Raw genomic sequence first — 20285 nt, 5'->3', positions numbered from 1 at the left:
CCTGCATTAGATCCCAGAGGTTGGGGACCCCAGTCTATAAAACCCTTCCAAAGAAAACAGGCGCAAGGCTTCATGACATTGGATTTGGCAATGACTTCTCAGCTTGGATGTGATAGCCAAAGCACAGGCAACAAAAGGAAAAAAAAAAAAAAGATACATGGCATTACAGCCAGATTAAAAAATTCTGTGCATCCAAGGACACGATCAATAGAGTGAAAAGAGCTGGCATGTTGGGAGACTATAATCTGCATATTGTGTATCTGATAAGGAGTTAATATCAGATATATGACATGACTCCTACAATCCAACAACAAAAGCCAAGCAACCCCATTCAAAAAATAGGCCAAGGACTTGAATAGACATTTCTGCACTGAAGATTCACAAATAAGCCCATGAAAAGATGCTCCTGGCAGTTGCCAGGAGCTGGGAGGAGGGAGGAATGGGGAATGAGGAGGTTTTGTTTAATGGCTACAGTGTTTCTGTTTGGGAGGATGAAAAGCTCTGGACATAGACAATGGTGATGGTTACCCACTGTTGTGAGTGTAATTCATGCCACTGAATTAGACACTTAAATATGATTAAAAGGGTAAACTGTATATGATGCATATTTTGCCAAAATTTTGAAAGCCAGTCATTCAATATGCTCACGATCATACAATCTGGGTTGAATTGGACTCACTGGCCTTGTTGTGGTCACCAGTCATTGGTCATTGCATTAAGCTGAAGGGTCACCTGGGAAATGGGATGGCCAGGGCTCTCTGTGTCTGTGGGGTATCTTCAATAAGTGTTCCCCAAAGAGCAGCCTGATTTGTTCTTTTTTAAACTTTTTATTTATTTTTCTCTTTTTAAATATGATTTTTTAAAGATACTTAGCTGTGCTGGGTCTTTGCAGCATGCAAATTCTTAGTTGTGGCATGTGGCATCTAGTTCCCTGACCAGGGATCAAAGCTGGGCCCCCTGCATTGAGAGCTCAAAACAGTGTCTTAGGCACTGGATCACAAGGGAATTTCCAGTGTAACTTTATATTTTAACATACTGGCTGTAGACTTATCTTATTACTCTTCTGTAGAAACAAAAAACTTTGCTTCTCTCATCTATGTGTTTCTTCAGGAGACCTTTAGAATAATTGGGTCAATTCCTTTAAAAATAATCTCACTGGGATTTTGATTGAATTTTCATTAAAACCACAATAGAATTTGGATAGAATGAACATCAGCACAACATTCAGACTAGTTATCCAGGAAAATAATTAGTCTCTCAAGTATTCAAGGACTCCTTAAAAGATGCATTTGGGCCTTAGGGGTATGGAATTGGATTACTCATAATCGCTGATCATCGGTACACACTCCTGTTACGTGTGCCAATTATTAAGCTATTATCTCTCGGATTCAAATTCCCTCCCTTGTGAATCTGGGACACCGAAAACCACTTTTTCTTTGCCAACAGGCTGTTTTCGACTCTGCCAGTAGGGGGCACCAAAGGGACTGAAGGAAGCTAAGAGACTGGGCTCTTCCGGTTTGCGCTCTGCTTATTTCCTGTCAGTTTTTCCTACTCATCGGTTATCACCCAGCATAGCTTCTTTATCCCAGCTGAGGCATTTCCTTCCTGCAGCAGCTGCTAAGTTCAGTTTGCAGTTTTTCCAAATCTTGCGCACCCTGAGAAATGCCAGTACCATTTTAGCATGGTTTCAGAGAAGGCCCCAGTCCCTGGTGGTCCTCTAAGCTCAGATAACATCTGCAGCAGCTGAGCAATCCCCCCTCCTCATTGTCCTCCTCGGATTTCATCTTCGGTGAGCCTCTCACCCAAGTGCTTAGTTTTCATAATTCTAAGCCATATTTGTTTGTCCTTCACCAGTGTTATAAGCTGCTTCCACTGCCACGAGTTATTACCACTATGATACCATAGCGCTCTCTTTTTGCCTTTTCAGTTTCCTAGTTACCAACTCTTTATACCTAAGTAACATTTCCTTATATGAAATCATCTCTGTAAAAATAACCAGTGTGATTTCTGTCTCCTGAATATACCTTGGCTGACATCAATATTTGCAATAGGAAGTGAATTCTCAAATTTGGTTTGGGAAATGGTTTAGTTGGTTCTTAGGATTTGAACATAGTGATGAGCTCCTTGTCAAGAAATGGAATGCTAATATTCCACAGTCTGCAGTGGCATCATGGTAAATCATATATTAGCATCCATCTTGACTGTTACGAGGTTCTAACTGAAGTCTGTGACTTCAGGGATGAGCGGCTGCTGCAATGAACCATCAGGGCACTAACAATGGCCACAAGGAGAGTGGCATTCAGTGGCTTCTTCTGAGTGCCCTGACAGGCTTAATGAAAGAACATTATGAGCTCAGATCTTTGAAATATTGCTTCTATGTTTTGTTTTGTTTTTTTGGCTGCAAAGCATGTGGGATCTTAGTTCCCCAAACAGGGATGGAACCTGTACCCCCTGAGCTGAGATCTTTAAACTCTCAGCTCCAATCACATTCAGAGAACCAATGAGCTTCCATGGAAACCCTAAAAGAATTTCACATTTCTTGTAAACACAGGGTCAACATGGCTGAAAATCCAACACAAGCTGTAGCTGTATGGGTTCCCGAATTACATACCAAGTTGAATTAAAAACCTTGCTAAGTCTCTGATAGGAAGGTTGGGACATTGATTGGGAAGGAGTGGAAGCCTGAGACTTACAATGGGAACATCTGGTTGAACACAGATAAATTTCAGACTTTTGAACTTTGTTTGTTCCCATTTCTCCACACCGGCTATCAATTCATTCTTGACTCCCCTTTCAAGCAGAACTCGGAAGAGTGTACCATCATCGACATCCCATCGGCTGAGGATCAAGTCAGAGTGAGCACAGATGCTGGTGTGTGGCATGTGCAATTTTACTAGCTCTCTTTTGGTGCCAAACAGGAGACTGAATTCATGCCAGCATGAAGGGCCATTTATTGCTCAGGGGTTGGGCCCCCACGTTTTGGGGGAGTTCCCCCACCACTTCCTCCCCCCATTGTCCCCGTGGACCCCTCAAGTGGCAGGTTGCTGAGCTGATCGTGAAGGGAGCACATTTTCAAGTGTAGATAGTCCAGAGCGGCCACCTTCTCCCTGTAATGAGATAGCGGGCAGTTAGTGCTGGTGAGGCCAGAGGCCTTGGGGCTGAAGTGGAAGGTGGGGGTGTCTCAGGCCCTCTCCCCAAGACCTCACCCTCCTCCCATGCCCTCAGCCTCCTTCCTCACTCCGGCTTCATCTTGTCCGTCAGCAGCAGGTTCTTGGCCCGCAAGGCTTCGTCTTGGGCCAGCCGAAGGGTGGAGCTCAGGGCCTCTGCCCTGACGTGTTTGGCCAAGGCCTGGCGCTCCAGCTCCTGGGGAGAGGAGCGTAGGCGCCGCTGGGCTTGCTGGACTGGGCTGGGGGTGGAGGGGGGATCTGGATCGTGAAGCGCAAGGGGTAGGGTCCTCTGGGGCCCGCATCCCCCCGGGAGTATCCCATCATGCCTTGAGCCTGAGGCTGACCCCAGCTTCCCACATTGCACTGGGCCTTCCTGATTCCCTTGTGCACTAGACTTGTATCTGTCCCACCATCTGTCCTCTATTGATTGCACTGGCCTTCTTTGTCCCTGTAAGCACTAAATCAGCATCTGTTAAATTGTTCCTTACTGCCCATGAGCCATCATGCACTTGACGTCTGGGCCCCATCTCATCACGTGGTGACCGTGACCATCCCATAATTCACAAGACCCCACATCTCCTATCTATCAGGGCTCTCTGTCCCAATAAATAGTCCTCAGTGCTCTGGTGCCCTGTGTCCCACAATGCACCAGGCCCCAGGTCCTTTACTGCCTCATTTGTCCGTCTTACCCACTACAACTCATATCCCATCACACATTAGGCCAATATCCCATAATATACTAGATGGCTATGTTTCAGAATGTACACTGGTCTCAGATTCCACCTGCTATTGCGCCTGTGTCTGTGTGCAATGCCTCAGGAAGAGCTGTGGTCCCATTTCCCATAATGCGTTAGCTTACTGTGAGCTGTATTCATTGGTCCCCCATCTGACCGCAATGATCCCATATAATGCATTGCCTCTCAAGGTTCGTAGAAAATCAGGCTTATATTCCACGAAGCTATAGACTGGTGTCTGTCTTCTCTGTCCCACAAAGCACCAGATCCAGGTTCCATGATGCTTTAGGCCCAAGTCCATCACCCAAGCTTCCATAATGACTGACCTATGACTCACTAACCACCAAACTGCTCTCCCTGCTCCCCCCATTCTGACATATCAGAGCCGAGCGTAACCCCAACACCTGCTGCCCCCAGTTCACCCTTCCCATCCTGCCACACACCAGCAGTATCCTTGTGCCTGGGGCTCCCCTCCCCCTGCCCTGATCACAAACTGGACCACGGTGGCCCATGGTCCTTGGTACCAGAATCTTCTTGTGTAGCCTCTGGCAGCTGGGGCAGGCAGGAGCCAGGCCTCTCTGCTTCACCTCGTCTACTAGCGGGGTCAGCGCTCGTTCCAGCAGCTGCTGCAAGGACTCCGTGGACAACTGCTGCCCCTGGCTGGGGGAGGGGTAGTCACCAGATGAAAGAGGCCTCAGACCCGGATGGCCCAGGCCAACCTGCCTTCACCCAGGCCACCTTCCCACCATGCACAGGGGCCAGACTACAGTGCATCTGGTGTACTTTGGCTTCCACAGCATGGGGAACTCCCACAGTGCCTGGGGGTTTCCACTCCCGACACCAGATGGCCCTCAGGGCATCAAAAACTCACACTTCTCACAATGCGCTAGTTAAAATTGATCCCACATTGTATTGGAAGTGCCCCCACTGTTCCTAATACAGGTTAAACATGGTATTCTGTGCCTCTCCAATACCCCAAGTTCTCACACTTCCGTACAGTGCACTGGGCAACTCTGCCTCCCACCAGTACCACTGCCCAACCTTCCCATGATGCACTTGGAAATCCAGGATGCTCGAAACAAAGCAAGACTTTCTTGTGTTCCACAAGACACTGACTTCACCGTGTGGGGAAGGGAAGAAATGTGACTCCCCAAATGCAGCAAGACTGGCCCGTCCTATAATACGTGGGGCTGCCCTGTGTCCCACAGCACATCTCCCTCTCCATTCATGCTAAAGTCTCATTTCCTTTGATGCTGTGTTCTCAATATGACACAGAATGCACCTGGAGCCGGAGAAGGCAATGGCACCCCACTGCAGTACTCTTGCCTGGAAAATCCCATGGATGGAGGAGCCTGGTAGGCTGCAGTCCATGGGATCGCTAAGAGTCGGATACAACTGAGTGACTTCCCTTTCACTTTTCACTTTCATGCACTGGAGAAGGAAATGGCAACCCACTCCAGTGTTCTTGCCTGGAGAATCCCAGGGACGGGGGAGCCTGATGGGCTGCCGTCTATGGGGTAGCACAGAGTCAGACACGACTAAAGTGACTTAGCAGCAGCAGCACCTGGAGCCAGGCGCTGCCCCCTTACCTGGCACAGCGGGTACAGGAGCCTTGGGCTCCCCGATCCAGGTTCATAGAGAGGTCAGACACCCTCCGAGAGCTCTGAAATTGCCGTCCAAGCTCCTCCAGAATTGGTTTCACTGGGCCCAGCCCCTCCAGTTCGCTCCTCAGTGAAGCCACAGACACTGCAGACCGCTCCACCCTGCGATGTGAGAATAAGCAATGCAGTGAGGTTGCCTCTCAAAGAGAATACAGGCATTCTCCGATTTCTGAAAGGTCACTTTATCCCAGTCCATTTCTAGGAAAGACCTACATTAGTACCTGTTTTCACTAACCAAAAGAAATCAGAAAAGGATTTTTGCTTTTATGAAAAAAGCACAAAGCATTTGTTTTGTAGCAAGCTCTTGTTCATTCGCTGTCGCGTCCAACTCTTTGCAACCCATTGATTGCAGCAGGCCAGGTTTCCCTGTCTTTCACTATCTCCTGGAGTTTGCTCAAACTCATGTCCATTGATTTGGTGATGCCATCCAACCAACCACCTCATCCTCTGTCGTTCCCTTCTCCTCCTGCCCTCAATCCTTCCCAGCATCAGGGGCGTTTCCAATGTGTCGGCTCTTCGCATCATGTGGCCAAAGTACTGGAGCTTCAGCTTCAGCATCAGTTTCCTTCCAATGACTATTCAGGGTTGATTTCCTTTAGGATTGATTGGTTTGATCTCCTTGCTGTCCAAGGGACTCTGAAGAGTCTTCTCTAGCACCACAGTTGGAAAGCATCGATTCTTCCGCGCTCAGCCTGTTTTTACAGAAGCAGGACACACTACAAGCAGTGAGAGTGGAGCCACCAAGCTCCTCCTCTGAGAACTGCACTCAGTGTCTAGGCATCACGCCACCATAGCTTTGAACTGTGTTCTGTGGGCATCTGTGCTTTACCTCACTTTATTTTGTGCATCTGGTGGCAAGATGTATTCTAAGGTAGTTGCTTCTTCGGTTTATGTTATTTTGGCTTACCAAAGGTTTCACAGGAACCGCTCTACTTTTGTATAGCAGGGTGAGGGCCCAGCAAGGCTCCACCCAAGATTAGCCCAGTACCTCTGCCTCCGTACAGTTTGCAATACCTCGCCATACGTGCAGCCTCTGCTCTGACGGGTTCATCTTTTTTTTTTTTTTCCTTTTATTTCCGGAATGCCTCTCCTTGTTCTCTAACTGGTTTGTCCTGTTCCCATTTGCCTCCCCTTGCCCTTTTAAGGTACAGTGAAAGTGAAAGTCGCTCAGTCGTGTCCGACTTTTTGCGACCCCAGGGGCTATACAGTCCATGGAATTCTCCAGGCCAGAATACTGGAGGGGGTTGCCATTTCCTTCTCCAGGGGATCTTCCCAACCCAGGGATCGAACCCAGGTCTCCCACATTGCAGGCGGATTCTGTTCCAGCTGAGCTGTCCAAGAAGCTCCTCTTTTGTAGTGGCTCCGCCCCTCAGTCCTTAGGTAGAAAGCACCCTTCCCCTCCTCTCTAATTGGGGCCCCCACCTGTCAGTACTACAGTCTCCACCGATTGACTCCAGCTGATTGGCCCACCCCCTCACTCAAGGATCCGCCCTCGCAGGTTCCCACAGTGCTCTCGGGTGGGCCCTTACATGGTGCACAGCTCGTCCGCCCGGCCCCGCAGCTCCTGCAGGCCCCGCGCGGTCTGCGCCTGCTCGCGCTGCGCCCGCTCCCACTGGCCCAGAAAGCCGTCGAGCCTGCCACCCAGACCCCCGAGCAGCCGTAGGGCCTCCTGCACGGCTCCCTCCTCCTGATGCCACCGGGCGGTCAGCGAAGACACCTCCCTCCTGTAGGGGCAGAGGTAAGGAACCCGGCAACGCTAAGTTTGGACACGCCCCGTCCGCCCGGCCAGGGGCTCCGGACCCACCCAGTCCCCGAATTCTCCCGTCCTGTCCATGTCTTGGAATCCTCTCACGTCCTCCAGAACCCGGCCCGGAAAGAATCCCCTTGTCAGATATCCTGGCCTTCTCTCGGCCTGCCTCACAGCCCTGCATCAACCGCTCCAGACACTGCCTCCTCAAGATACCACTCGCCCCAACCCTGTTCCCCTGAGTTTGGAGCCACCTGCCACCTCCCCAAACTTCACCCACCTCATTTTCACGGGCCTCCCTGCCACCAGTCCTATACTCTACTCACTTCTTCGAAGTCCTGCCCTTTCGGGTCATGGCCCCAGAATACTCCTTCCTAGGCTCTTCGAGGCTCCACCCCCCGGGCCCATCTCGAGATCCCACTCACCTCAGCTCCTCCAGGCCGGCAGAGACCTTCTGCAACTCCTGCTCGCTCACGATGGGGCCCTCCCCTGCCCGGGGCCCCATTCCCCAGCCGCCTGGGGCCAGGCCTCGCGGTCGCGGGGGTTCGTCGGGGCTCCCGGGCGGACCGGAGCAGCCTGGGGGCTGGGTGGCGGGGCCCAGGCCGTGCCTGGAGAGGCCAGCCTCCAGCTTCTGCTCCAACTCCTGCAGCTCGGCCTCCTGCCTCCTTGGAGTCTCATCCTGCAGTTGCTGCTGGAGGTAGCGCAGCTTCTCCTGGGCGGCGAAGGCAGGCAGGGTTAGCTCGAGCATCCGGCCCCTTGCCTCTCACCACCGCCACCTCCACCCCCCAGATCCGCCCAATGAATTCCTGACACTAGAAAGTAAATGTATGTGGGGACGCGATTAGGGAGGGAGGTTCCATTCGACGCCCAGCTGGAGTCCCAACTCACCTTAACCTCTAAATGCCTGCCTCTCTGTCTCCATCTAGCCCTCCACCCCAACTCTAATCCTCGATAGGCCTCAAACTCCAGTCCCTCCTGTTCAGGAAGAACAACTGAAGCTTTTCTAACATTCTGTTGGGAAATCAGTGGGCGTGTGGGCAGGACAGGCAATCCCACCCACTCCAGGTCTGACATGAATTCCTCTCCCTGGGACCTGAATATGACTGTGGGTGGAGACGTATGACCGTGAACACGAAAGGGCAGGGTGGTGGTGGTGGTGGTGGTGGTGGTGGTGGTGGTAGTAGTGGTAGAGGTGATTGGCAGGACGGCAAGTCCTACCCGAAGTCCACCTCAAGTACCTCACGTACTTGAGTAACTTCCTCAAACCCTTAGACCCCTCCGCCTTACCTCCAGCAGGGCAGAGTTCTGCTTCAGGACGTTGGTTTTTATTTCAGCGTCTTCCACCGACCGGGTCACCTTCCGGCAGTTCTCCTGCAGGACACCAGGGCAGGGGCCCTGCCTTCCCATTCTGGTTCCGTCTCCCAACCCTTATCCCCGTTATTTTCCATGCAGGCTCCACCCACCTCAGCTGAGACACACCCACTTCTTCTGCAAGGACTGCCTCCGCCCAAGGTTCACTTGGCTAAAGGGCCAGTTTGTCCTCGGACCTCTCCCATGCTCCCTGTCCGCTTGCCCCCGTCTCTCTCCTGTCGACCACTCCACTCCTCCCCATTTCCTCTCACCCTCTTCCTACTTCTGCTCCCTTCTTTCCGCCCCGCTCCTGCCCCTCAGCGGCTCACCTTGAGTTGACTACAGTACCCTTCTAGTTCTTCCGCCTCTTGCCGCCTTTTCTCTAAATTCTCACTCAGCACAGAACACTCACTCTGGAGCATGGAAGGGAGGAGGGGTTAGCCAGGGCCTCCAGGGGACACCCCGTGGGGAGGAGAGGTGGGAACATCCCTTTCCCTTCTGAGCCTCAGTCTCCCCCAACTGGGCTATGGGTGCATTGAGCTGGAGGATAGCTCAAAGAAGGGGAACGTGGCCCCGAAAGAAGAGGAGGTATTGGCGGGGGACGGGGTGGCCCTCACACCTGCAGCGTCTGCACGTGCTGGTTAACCCGGGTGGTCTTCTCCTTCAAGCTGGTGATGGAATCTTTGGCACGCACCAATCCACTGTTGACCCCACTCTGGGGAAGAACCGGAGACAGCCAGGGGTCGGTGGGTGTAGGGGAGCAAACCCCAACCCCAAGAGAAAGTCTTAAAACTGGCTTTACACCTTGATTCTGCCCTGGAATGGCTGGTGGAATTGGGGGCCAGGGCTGCGCGTCTTTGATTCTCGGTGTTCTTGCTCCATTAAGCCAGGGGGCAGACTCTTTTTCTGCTTAGTGGATGGGAAGAAAAATAAGTAGGATCCAGGAGGGAGTGGGGGGTGGGGGGTTGCTCAGACATGTGGGAGAAGGAGGATGTTCTTAACCTGAGATAAATGCCTTTGGGTCCAGAGACATAAATAAGATAAACTGTTAAAACACATGCCCTGTCTTTCTCTCCAGGCAGTGGAGAATTCTAAAGATAACCCACTTTCCAAATATAAGCACTCACTATGCACCTAGTCACGCACTTACCCACGTTTTCCCTTTTATTCCCCATAACCGCACCTCTTGAGGTTATTTTGGCGCATTTTGCAAGGGAGGCAAATGAGGCCCAGAGAGGGGATTTCCTTTGTATTTCCAGGTACATGGTACGTGAGGTGCCATTGTCAGAATTTATACTCAGAACCATTGTTTTAAACCATGATGCCGTGCGGCTGCTGATCATAGCTACCTTATATCATAAAATGCTTTGTGACCCCTGTCAAAAAAACTGGCTCAGGAAGGCCGCATGTGACAGGATCTCCACTCTCCTCTCTTCCACATTTATAGAAGAGTTAGCCTGGCAACATGACTGCCCAGCCAAAGACTACATTTCCCAGGTGCCCTTGCAGCTGGGCAAGCCCATGTGACTAAGTTCTGGCCAATGGAATATGAGTGGGAATAATGTAGGCAATTTCCAATTCATGCCTTTAATAAAAGAAAGTAGGGAACATACCTCCCTTTCTCTCTCCCCATGATGTTGATGGCTAAAGCCAGAGCAGCCATCTTGGACTATGAGATGGAGGACACAAGATAAAAGAATATTGAATTCTCAACCCTGTGAAGCTGCCATACTCAATTTCAACCACTTTCGAATACTTTACATGTGAGAAGGAGAATATTTTCCACCTTGTTTAAACTGTGCTACTTTGGGGACTTCCCTGGTGCTCCAGTGGCTAAGACTCTGTGCTTGGGTTCGATCCATGGTCAGGGAAGTAAGATCCTCCATGCTGCAACTAAGAGTTTGCATAAACACATGCCACAACTAAAAATATCCTGAGTAAGGTAACTAAAGACCCCACATGTCACAAAGAAGACCCAGTGCAGCCCAATAAATATTTAAAAAACCCAACACTGCTACTTTGTGTCTTTTTTGTTACAGTGGCCAAACTTGTGACTTAATAACAGCCTCCAGAACCCTGGGGCCTCTGACCTGCTATACTTGAGATGTTTATGTAAGCAATAAACTATCCTGCTTCAACCAGATATTTGGGATTTCTTTCACAGCTGCTTAAGTAATACACAAAGAGAAAAGAGAACAAGCTTCCTTCATTGTAAAATGGGAACAACTTCACATTTCTTGCACAACTGCTCTGGATAAATACCGTGATAAATACTGTATTAAGGTGATATCAGCAAAATAGAAGAGTTGGAAACCCCCAAATTCCACCCCTCAGTGAAAACAATGAAAAAAAGTGACCAAAACTGACTCAAGTCACTGGGAAGATTACAACAATCATAAATATATATGCACCTAATAGAGCTTCAAAGTACATGTATCAAAAACTAACAGAATTGGGAATTCCCTGGCAGTCCAGGGGTTAGGACTCTGTGCTTTTACTGCCGAGGGCCCAGGTTCAGTCCTTGGGTCAGGGAACTAAGATCCCACATGCCGCATGGCACAGCACCCTTCCCTCCCCCCTCAAAAAGAAAGAATGAATTGAAAACTAGAAAGTAGATCAGCAAAGAGATAGAAGACTTGAACAACACTATAAACCAACCAAACCTAACAGACATCTATAGAACATAACACGCAACAGCAGAATACACATTCTTCCCAAGTGGAATGAAACATTCTTCATATGGTCAAGGACAGATACTACTAAAGGATATGAAAACAAAGTGTGCTTTCTGAACTTAAAGACCTCAGTAGAATGAAATTAGGAATCAAACGCAGAAAGAAATTTGAGGAAATCACAAGTATTGATATACGAAAATTAAACAACACACTCATAAATAATGGGTGGAAGAAGAATCACAAGAGAAATTATACTTTGGAATGAGAGGAAAATGAAAAAAGTTTACAGTGGAGAAAATGAAATAGAACAGTAGAGAAAAATCAGCAAGCCGGAAGTTGTTTTTTTTTAAAAGATCGACAAAATTGCCAAATTCTTGACTAGAATGACTATGAAAAAGAGGAAGATTACTCAAATCACTAAAATCAGGAAGGAAAAAGGTGACATTACTACCAGTCTTAGGGAAAAAGAAAGGATTACAAGAGAACTCTGTGAACAATTGGATGGTGTCAAATTTGATAACCTAGATGAAACGGAAAAATTCCTTGCAAAACACTAACTGGAGAAGAGATAGGACATCTGAATAGCCCTACAATAAGTAAAGAGTTTGAGTTAGTGATTTTAAAACTTCCAACAAAGAAAGCCCAGATGTCTTCACTGGTGAATTCTACCAATCTTTTTTTTTCCCAAAAGTTGCTGCCAACTCATCTCAAACTCTTCACCAAAAAACAGAAGAGGAGGGAACTAACATTCTATGAAACCAGTGTTACCCTGATACCAAAACCAAAGACATCACCAGATAGTAAAACTACAGACCAGTATCCTTTCTGGAAATAGCCACAAACATTTCAACAAGATACTAGCAAACCAAGTCCAGCAGCATATAAAAAGGACTGTGTGCATGTGCGCTCAGTCATGTCTGACTCTTTGTGACCCCATGGGCTGGAGCCCACCAGCCTCCTCTGTCCATTCGATTCTTCAGGTAGGAATACTGGAATGGGTTGCCATGCCCTCCTCCAGGGGATCTTCCCAACCCAGGGATTGAATCCGAGTTTCCTGCATTGCAGGCAGATTCTTTACCCACTGAGTCACCTGGGAAGCCCTTAAGAAAAAAAAAGAAAGAAAAGGATTATACACTACACCATATATGATTTACCCCAGGAATGCAAAATTGGTTCAACATGAAGATTAACCCATGTAACATACCATATTAGTAAAAGAGAAGGGGAGGGTGGAATACAATCATGTCACTGAATACAGAAATAGCTTTTGACAAAATCCAATATCCTTTCATGATAAAAACACTCAACTAAAAGTACAAGGGAACTTCCTCATCCTGGTAAAAAGCACCTACAAAAAAGAAATAATTAAAAACAATAAAACCCACAACAAAGCCATGGTGGTTTTAAATATACCCATAAATTTTTTGAGGCTGTTTCCAAATGTAGTGCTTTATTCCCTCACTTGAGTGTTGGCTGGACCTAGTGACTCATACCCAGTAAATAGCATAAGTCAGAGTGATGGTATGTGACTTAAAAAACTAGTTCACGAAAGGAACTGTGGCTTCCTTCTTACTCTTGCCTGGCTCTGGAGGATGATAACTGCCAGGCCATAAGCAGCTCCTTCTGGAGAGGCCCATGTGGCAAGAAACTGAGGCCACCAACCAAGAGCTATACGAGTGTGCCGTCTTGAAAGCACCCCCTCCATCCCTAGTCAAACCTTCAGATGTGTGGTTAGTTGCTCAGTTGGATCCAACTCTGTGGCCCCATGGACTGTAACCCACGAGGCTTCTCTGTCCATGGGATTTTCTCCAGGCAAGAATACTGGAGTGGGCTGCCATTTCCTCCTCCAGGGGATCTTCCCAACCCAGGGATCAAGCCTAGGTCTCTTGTATCTCCTGCGTTGGCAAGTGGATTCTTTACCACTAGTGCCACCTGGGAAGGCATCAGATGACTATGTGTTAGTCACTCAGTTGTGTCCGACTCTTTGTGACCCCATGGACTGTAGCCCACCAGGCTCCTCTGTCCTGGGATTCTTCAGGCAAGAATACTGGAGTGGGCTGCCATTTCCTTCTCATCAGATGACTGTGGCCCCTGCCAAAATCTTTTTTTCTTTTTTTAATATTTTTTGGCCAAGCAGCATGTGAGATCTTAGTTGTCTGACTAGGGATGAAACCCACACCCCCTGCAGTGAAAGCATGAGGTCTTAAAAACTGACATGCCAAGGAAGTCCCACTTGGCCAAAATCTTGACTGCAACCCTAAGCCAGGAGCACCCAACTAAACCACTCCAGATTTGTTGTTTTAAGGTCATGAATTGTTTGTTTCACTGCAATCGCTAACAGATACACAGAATGATATTTTAAAACTGAAGACCCGAAAAGTCTTGGACTTCTTGTAGGTAGAGGTTCTGGAAAACTAGGAGAGCAGGTTCTGGGATCAACTCATTTCTCCCACTTATTAGCTGTAAGGCCTCAGAGAGGGGACTTCACCTCTCTAAGCCTCTGTTTCTCTCCTTGTAAAACAGGGAAGGACTAATCGCTACCTTCACGGGGCTGCTGTTGGGAAGAGTACAGGCTGATCCACAAAGGCCGCTGGTCAACACTTGGGGAAAGAGAAAGGGCACTGGAGAAAAGCTGGGGTTACTGGAGGTGAGTTTTAGTTTCTCTGAGAGCACATTTGGGAAATAGTGAAGGCTGAGCCTGTTAGCCTTGGCCGAAAAGTGAATGGCGTGAAGGAGGTACATCCGTGTGTACCTGCTCAGTCCCTGCAGTGGCATCTGACTCTTTGCCACCCCGTGCATTCTAGCCCACCAGGCTCCTCTGTCCATGGGATTCTCCAGGCAAGAATACTGGAGTGGGTTGCCGTGCCCTCCTCCAGGGGATCTTCCCAACCCAGGGATTGAACCCGCGTCTCCCGTGTTGTAGGCGGCTTCTTTACCACTAGGCCACTGGGGAAGCCCCATGGTGGAGGTGGGCGGCAGCCAGATCTGGAGATAAACCTCTCCTCCTTGGCCACCCACACGCCATGCAGCTGGGCAGTCCAATTCCCCATTCCCAGCCTGCCTCAGTTTTCTTCCCTGTCCAATGGGAATGATAATACCTTGGCAGATGGTGGTGAGGAAGGGCCAACAAGATGTTAGGATCCATAAGGCAAGTGCCATGATTAGTCAGCATCATTAAAAGTAACAATAGGGCAGGACATACCAGGAAGGGGTTTAACACTGAGATCGCACAGCTGCCTCAGGGAAGGCTGCAGGCAGCAGGACAAGTGGGAAGCAAGGCTGCAAAGACCTAATCTGGCCATTTCTGCACGGAGGCGCCGACATTTCCTAAAAGCAATACCACCTCCTCAGTTGCATCCTCTGGCCTCATAAAGATCTCAGAGCTTAAGCCACGAACCAGGAACTTCCCTGGCAGTCCAGCGGTGAGGACTCTGTCTCTCACTGCTGTTGGCGCAAGTTCGATCCCTGGCTAGGGAACTAAAATCCCACAAGCTGCACCGGTATGGCTGAAAAAAACAACAAAAAGGAAAACACGAACCAAAGCTGTCTGCTTCACCATCTTCTTCCGACCCTCCTTCCAGTCTGGGAATTGTCATTCTCTCACCGGGGTTCTCCATCACTCAGGGGTGTCTTCCTCTTCTGTCCACTTCTCTGTCCCACTTCTGTCTATGGTGTCCGTTCCTTCCTTCTCTAGGTTTCTGGCCCCCTCCTCTGTCTCTGGTTTTCTGTCTCCCTCTCAGCTGGTCTCTGTGCCCCTCCCTAGGTCCAAGTCCTCCTCTCTCTGGGGTCCCTGCCCTCCCCCCTACCCCGGATCTTGGTCCTCCTTGATCTCTGGGTTTCTGCCCGCTCCTCTCGGTCCATCTCCAGCTTTCTCTCCTGATGTAGCTCTGACGCTGTGAGCCAGTCCCTGTTACTGCCCGCCTCTTCGCTCTTCTTGCCCCTAGCCCAAGGTGCTGCCTGTCAGTAGTTTTTTCCATTTTACAGAGAAGCCTCATAGAGGCCGGGGCTCCCCCGCAGCCCCACAGTGAGCTCGCAGCTGCAGCAGACCTTGATCTTGGCCGCCCAGGGCTCTTTCTCAGGCATCACAGTCCTCTGGGGGATGTGACTCAGAAATAGCTCCAGTGGGAGGTGGACCTCTGCAAGAGATGCCTGAGCGATGCTGGCAGCGACGGGGAGAAGATGCCTCCCAGGCCATCCATCCCAGCTGGACTCTCTCTGCCTGCTCCCTTCTCTCCACCTGGTCCTCTTACCCGGGATCTTCGCCTGGCCTCCTCTCTGGCCCTCCTGCCTCCAGTCTCTCCCCTCCAAACATGTCCCACCTGGGCCCAGAGGCATCTCCTAAGGAAAGAAAGCATCAGACCCACTAAACCTCTGGTCCTGGCCCTGCTTCTTACAAGCTCTCTAACCTCGCAGAGGGTCACGCCACTTCTCTCTGCCTCACTTATTTTTTTTTTTTTCTTCTTCTTCAAATGGGTCATTATTCCATTTGCTTTGCAGAACTTCTCAGAGAGGAAAATGAGACCCCCTTCCCCACCACAGGGATGTGGCACAGTGCCTGGCACATAGTAGGTGCTCAGTAAATGGGTACAGAGCCCAGACTCCAGCGTGGCTCCTCTCCCCCTGCCCAGGAACACTCAATGGCTCCCTATTGCTCTCAGGAGAATGTCCACACTTCTCAGCCTCTGTGTCCTGTGCTCTACCCCCTGCCAGCCTCACCTCTCCCACACACCATGATTGAGCCACAAGGACCTGCTCCCCCTGGGACTCTTTTCAACCCCTGTCCTTTTGTCTGTGCTGTTCCAGCTAGGTGGAACACCCTTCCCTGTATTCCACCTTCTTTATCTTAAGATCCAACCTGGGAGTTGCCTCTTCCAGAGAGAAAGCCTTTCTTGACCACGGCCAGCTGGGCCAAGGCCTTGCTCTTCAGGGCTCTCACGGTGACCTCTACTGCCCCCATAAATGCAGGGTGCCTCCCCCCACCCCTGACCCCTAAACCTGGCCCCACTACTTAGAAGCTGTGTGACTTTGGGGGTGCTGTTTAACCTTCTAGAGCCTGAGTATCTTCATCTGTGAAGAGGGGATAACAACAACTAACCTGTATTCTGTGCATACGGCTGACTCTTGGGCTACACATTTTACATGAATGAATTGCATTTCATTGTCATGACAACCTCATGAGGAGGCAGAAGTTCTCTACAGAACTCTTAGGTGCGACTTTATTTCCCGCTCCTAGACCAGCGCCTGACACATTTGTAGGTGTTTAACCATCACTGCAAATGGTGACTGCAGCCATGAAATTAAAAGACGCTTACTCCTTAGAAGAAAAGTTATGACCAACCTAGATAGCATATTCAAAAGCAGAGACATTACTTTGCCAACAAAGGTCCGTCTAGTCAAGGCTGTGGTTTTTCCTGTGGTCATGTATGGATGTGAGAGTTGGACTGTGAAGAAGGCTGAGCACCGAAGAGTTGATGCTTTTGAACTGTGGTGTTGGAGAAGACTCTTGAGAGTCCCTTGGGCTGCAAGGAGATCCAACCAGTCCATTCTGAAGGAGATCAGCCCTGGGTGTTCTTTGGAAGGAGTGATGCTGAAGCTGAAACTCCAGTACTTTGGCCACCTCATGCAAAGAGTTGACTCATTGGAAAAGACTCTGATGCTGGGAGGGATTGGGGGCAGGAGGAGAAGGGGACGACAGAGGATGAGATGGCTAGATGGCATCACCGACTTGATGGACATGAGTTTGCGTGAACTCCTGGAGATGGTGATGGACAGGGAGGCCTGGCGTGCTGCAACTCATGGGGTCGCAAAGAGTCGGACACGACTGAGCGACTGAACTGAACTGAACTGAAGAAATATTTCTTGAAAGAACATACACATGCGTCTCCATTTTACAGATGAAGAAACTGAGGCTCCGGAACATAGAAAGTGTTCAGTATCTGCTAATGAATCTTAGTATCATTATAACCAGGGTTATTGTTAGTGTGATTCTCAATGTCTGTGTCAAGCCTAGTTCAGAGCCTGGCCCAGGAGAAACCTGGCAAGGGGTGGAAGGTGATAGGGGAGTTAAAGGACCAAGGTATAGCATTGGTTAAAGAATCTGCCTGCAATACAGGAGACTTTGGTTCGGTTCCTGGATCGGGAAGATCCCCTGGAGTTGGGCAGGCAACCCACTGCAGTATTCTTGCTTGGAGAATCCTGTTGACTGAGGAGCCTGGTGGACTATTGTTCATAGTGTTGCAAAAAGTTGGACACAATTAAGCATGAACATTCTATGCTCTAGTCAGAAATCCTCTAAATTTTCCTAGATTTTGCTCACCTGGCAGTTTTGTCACAACTTCTGAAGTGGTCCCCTCTGAGAACTCATACTCATCCTTCAAAGCCCAGTGTCAATGCCGCCTCCTCCAGGAAGCTTTACCTGATATACCTAGTCTGGTTTGAGGGGCCCTTTTCTGGGATCTCTGGTGTTACCTCCATCATGGAATTTATCATTCCATCTGTATCTGTCACTCCCACCAGACTGGGAGCTTCCTGGGAGCAGGGACCTGGCCCGATACCCAGCTGTGAACCCAGTCTCACTCAGGGCATTTGGAAGTGACTGAATGAATGGAAGACCAACCCCAAGCAACATGCATCATTTAGCCTCTATGGAGCAGATTCGTGGCTGCCTGTCAGGGCCCTGTAGGGTGACCAGAACCTTCTCATTTCCAATCATGAAGACCACCCCTCCATCCTCAGTTGTCTACCACCAGGGTGAGGGCCCTGGTCTTCCCCAGCCCAGCCAGGGGCCCCTCACCAGTATTTCCGTGATATCTGGGTCATCTGGTGCCCAGGGTGGGGTTGGGGAGGCAGGGGGCACGGGCAGTGCCAGTGAGCTGCTGTCTTCCGTGGTTGAGTCTGTCCCCGAGGAGTCGGTGGGCTCCATGGCCGCCAGGTTGAGCAGGGACACATTGGTGCAGGCCGAGGACCGTTTGAGGTTCAGGCACCAGTGCATCGGCTCATGGGACATGCGAGGCTCAACCCTGGGGCGGAGAAACGGGCAGGAGGGTCAGGGTGTGGCCCCAGCAGGGCACGGCCCCTCCCGCCTCCCTGTCTGCACATCCCCTAGTCCCTCTGACTCCATCCCCACTACCTTCTTCCTCCTACACTCTCGAGTCCCCCTTGGCCACTGGCCCCCTGCCTGCCTCTCCTCTGCGCTGTCCTCTCCTTCCCCACCCCTTCCTCCAGCACCCACGGTGGGACTCGTGCTCTGTCGGACGCAGCGCTGGGGGCTAGGACCCCGCCAGGGTGCGACAAACCCACCCGTGGAACGACACAGCCTTCTTTTTCTTTGCGATCCCCTTGACTGGGCTGGTCACCCCCCCAGGAGTCTCGGGGACCAGCTGGGAGCGGCTCTCGACCCCCGCAGGGGGGTCCCCGGCCTCGTGGATCTCTTTGGACTGCCAGATTGTCTTCACCACCACGCTCGCCATGGCGTGTGGGGGGCCCGGCTCCCAGGGGCTCCTTCCTCCGAGACTATCCACCTATTCTGACCACTGCCCCTCAAGGTCCCCGGTCCCCACAAGTCTGCCTCATAAAGGACCCAACCACTGGGCTCCAGTAAGGCGGGGGTGGGGGGTTGGGGCGGGGCACAGGGGTGGGAAACGTGACTTATCACCTTCCCCCAGAGGGGTTCAGTGAACTCTTCCTTGTCCAGGTTTCTAGTTCTGCCCTGATCTTTCCCCCACTTCAGAACCATAGTGAAATTGATTCATTCTGAACGTGGACTGCCTCACTGTTTCTTGGGAGGGGTCCAAATTCCCTTTCCCTGAAACTCTCTTATTTCAGCACTCTCCCCACCCACCCCCACCCCTGCCACCTGCAGTCAGACTTGATTCATCCTGCTGGACTTGTCCCTTTCCCAGGGTCTGGGGGAGGATGAGGATTGGAAGGAGGGTCGCTGGAGGATCTCACATTCAATGGGAGGCTGGAAGGGAACAGACAGACAAGCAGTAGCAACAAACCGAAAAAGTCTGAATGTGATATGAAGCGAATCAAAACCGCGTGACAAAGTGGACATTTGTCAAAGCTCATCGATTTGTGCACCTGGGATTTGAGCCTCTTATTGTGTGAATTCTGCTGATTTAAAACCCCCCTAAACTAAGGACTTCCCTGGTGGTCCAGGGGTTAGGACTCTTCACACTGTCTTCTCTCTGGACCAGTTTCCAAGTTTCCCCTCTTTTAAGAACACATACTGGATCAGGGCCCATCCAGATGCTGCTGCTGCTGCTGCTGCTGAGTCTCTGCAGTCGTGTCCGACTCTGTGCAACCCCATAGACTGCAGCCCACCAGGCTCCCCCATCCCTGGGATTCCCCAGGCAAGAACACTGGAGTGGGTTGCCATTTCCACCCAGATGACTGCGTCCTAACTTCATCATTGCTAGAGACCCTACTTCTGAATAGGGGCACATTCACACCTATTGCAGGTTAGAACTTGAACATCTTTTGCAGGATGTAATTCAACCCATAACAGGGTTGACGTGTATTGATGTCTACAACTTTTTTTTTTTAATGGTTTCTTTATTGAATAAAGTTGACATATATTTTTATTGTTTTTTTTTTTTTTCAGCTGTGCTGTGTGGCTTCCGGGATCTTAGTTCCCCAGCCAAGGATTGAACCCCAGCCCCAGCAGTGAAAGCACCAAGTCCTAACCACTGGAATGCCAGGGAATTCCCTGTAGCATTTTTTAAAATTAATTAATTTTTGGCTGCACGGGCTTTTCTCTAGTTGCAGAGAGCGGGGGCTACTCCCCAGCTGCGGTGTGCGGGCTTCTTCTCATTGCGGTGGTTTCTCTTATCGTGGGCCACAGTCTCTAGGGCTCTCGGCCTTCAGTATTTTTTGACTCACAGGTTCTAGAATGTGGGCTCTCTAGTTGCGGCGCGTGGGCTTATTTGCTCCATGTCACGTGGGATCTT

General features: G+C 50.2%; 1 protein-coding gene across 1 annotated transcript; it reads right to left on the bottom strand.

Moving 5' to 3' along the window:
• Positions 1-2927: 2927 nt before the first annotated feature.
• Positions 2928-18848, bottom strand: TSKS (testis specific serine kinase substrate). Its single transcript, XM_027515112.1, has 11 exons — positions 18634-18848; positions 18128-18353; positions 9279-9374; positions 8989-9072; positions 8597-8680; positions 7735-8021; positions 7092-7286; positions 5491-5664; positions 4426-4561; positions 3239-3363; positions 2928-3107 (listed from the first exon to the last, which is right to left on the bottom strand). The coding sequence occupies exons 1-11, from the start codon at positions 18801-18803 to the stop codon at positions 2951-2953; spliced, it is 1734 nt and encodes a 577-aa protein (XP_027370913.1). The 5' UTR covers positions 18804-18848; the 3' UTR covers positions 2928-2950.
• Between the last annotated feature and the right edge of the window lie 1437 nt (positions 18849-20285).

Source organism: Bos indicus x Bos taurus, chromosome 18 (assembly GCF_003369695.1).
Source record: "Bos indicus x Bos taurus breed Angus x Brahman F1 hybrid chromosome 18, Bos_hybrid_MaternalHap_v2.0, whole genome shotgun sequence".
In the NCBI taxonomy this organism is placed as follows: Eukaryota; Metazoa; Chordata; class Mammalia; order Artiodactyla; family Bovidae; genus Bos; species Bos indicus x Bos taurus.
The sequence above is the reverse complement of the archived record's forward strand: the minus strand, read 5'-3'. Positions and strand labels throughout refer to the sequence as shown.

Excerpts from the sequence above, each read along its gene's own strand:
- TSKS (XM_027515112.1), bottom strand. The coding sequence starts at position 18,803 with ATGGCGAGCGTGGTGGTGAAGACAATCTGGCAGTCCAAAGAGATCCAC. Across the intron at positions 9,073-9,278 it reads AGCACGTGCAGACGCTGCAG|AGTGAGTGTTCTGTGCTGAG; the intron begins GTGTGAGGGCCA and ends TCCATGCTCCAG. Across the intron at positions 3,108-3,238 it reads ACGGACAAGATGAAGCCGGA|GGAGAAGGTGGCCGCTCTGG; the intron begins GTGAGGAAGGAG and ends ATCTCATTACAG.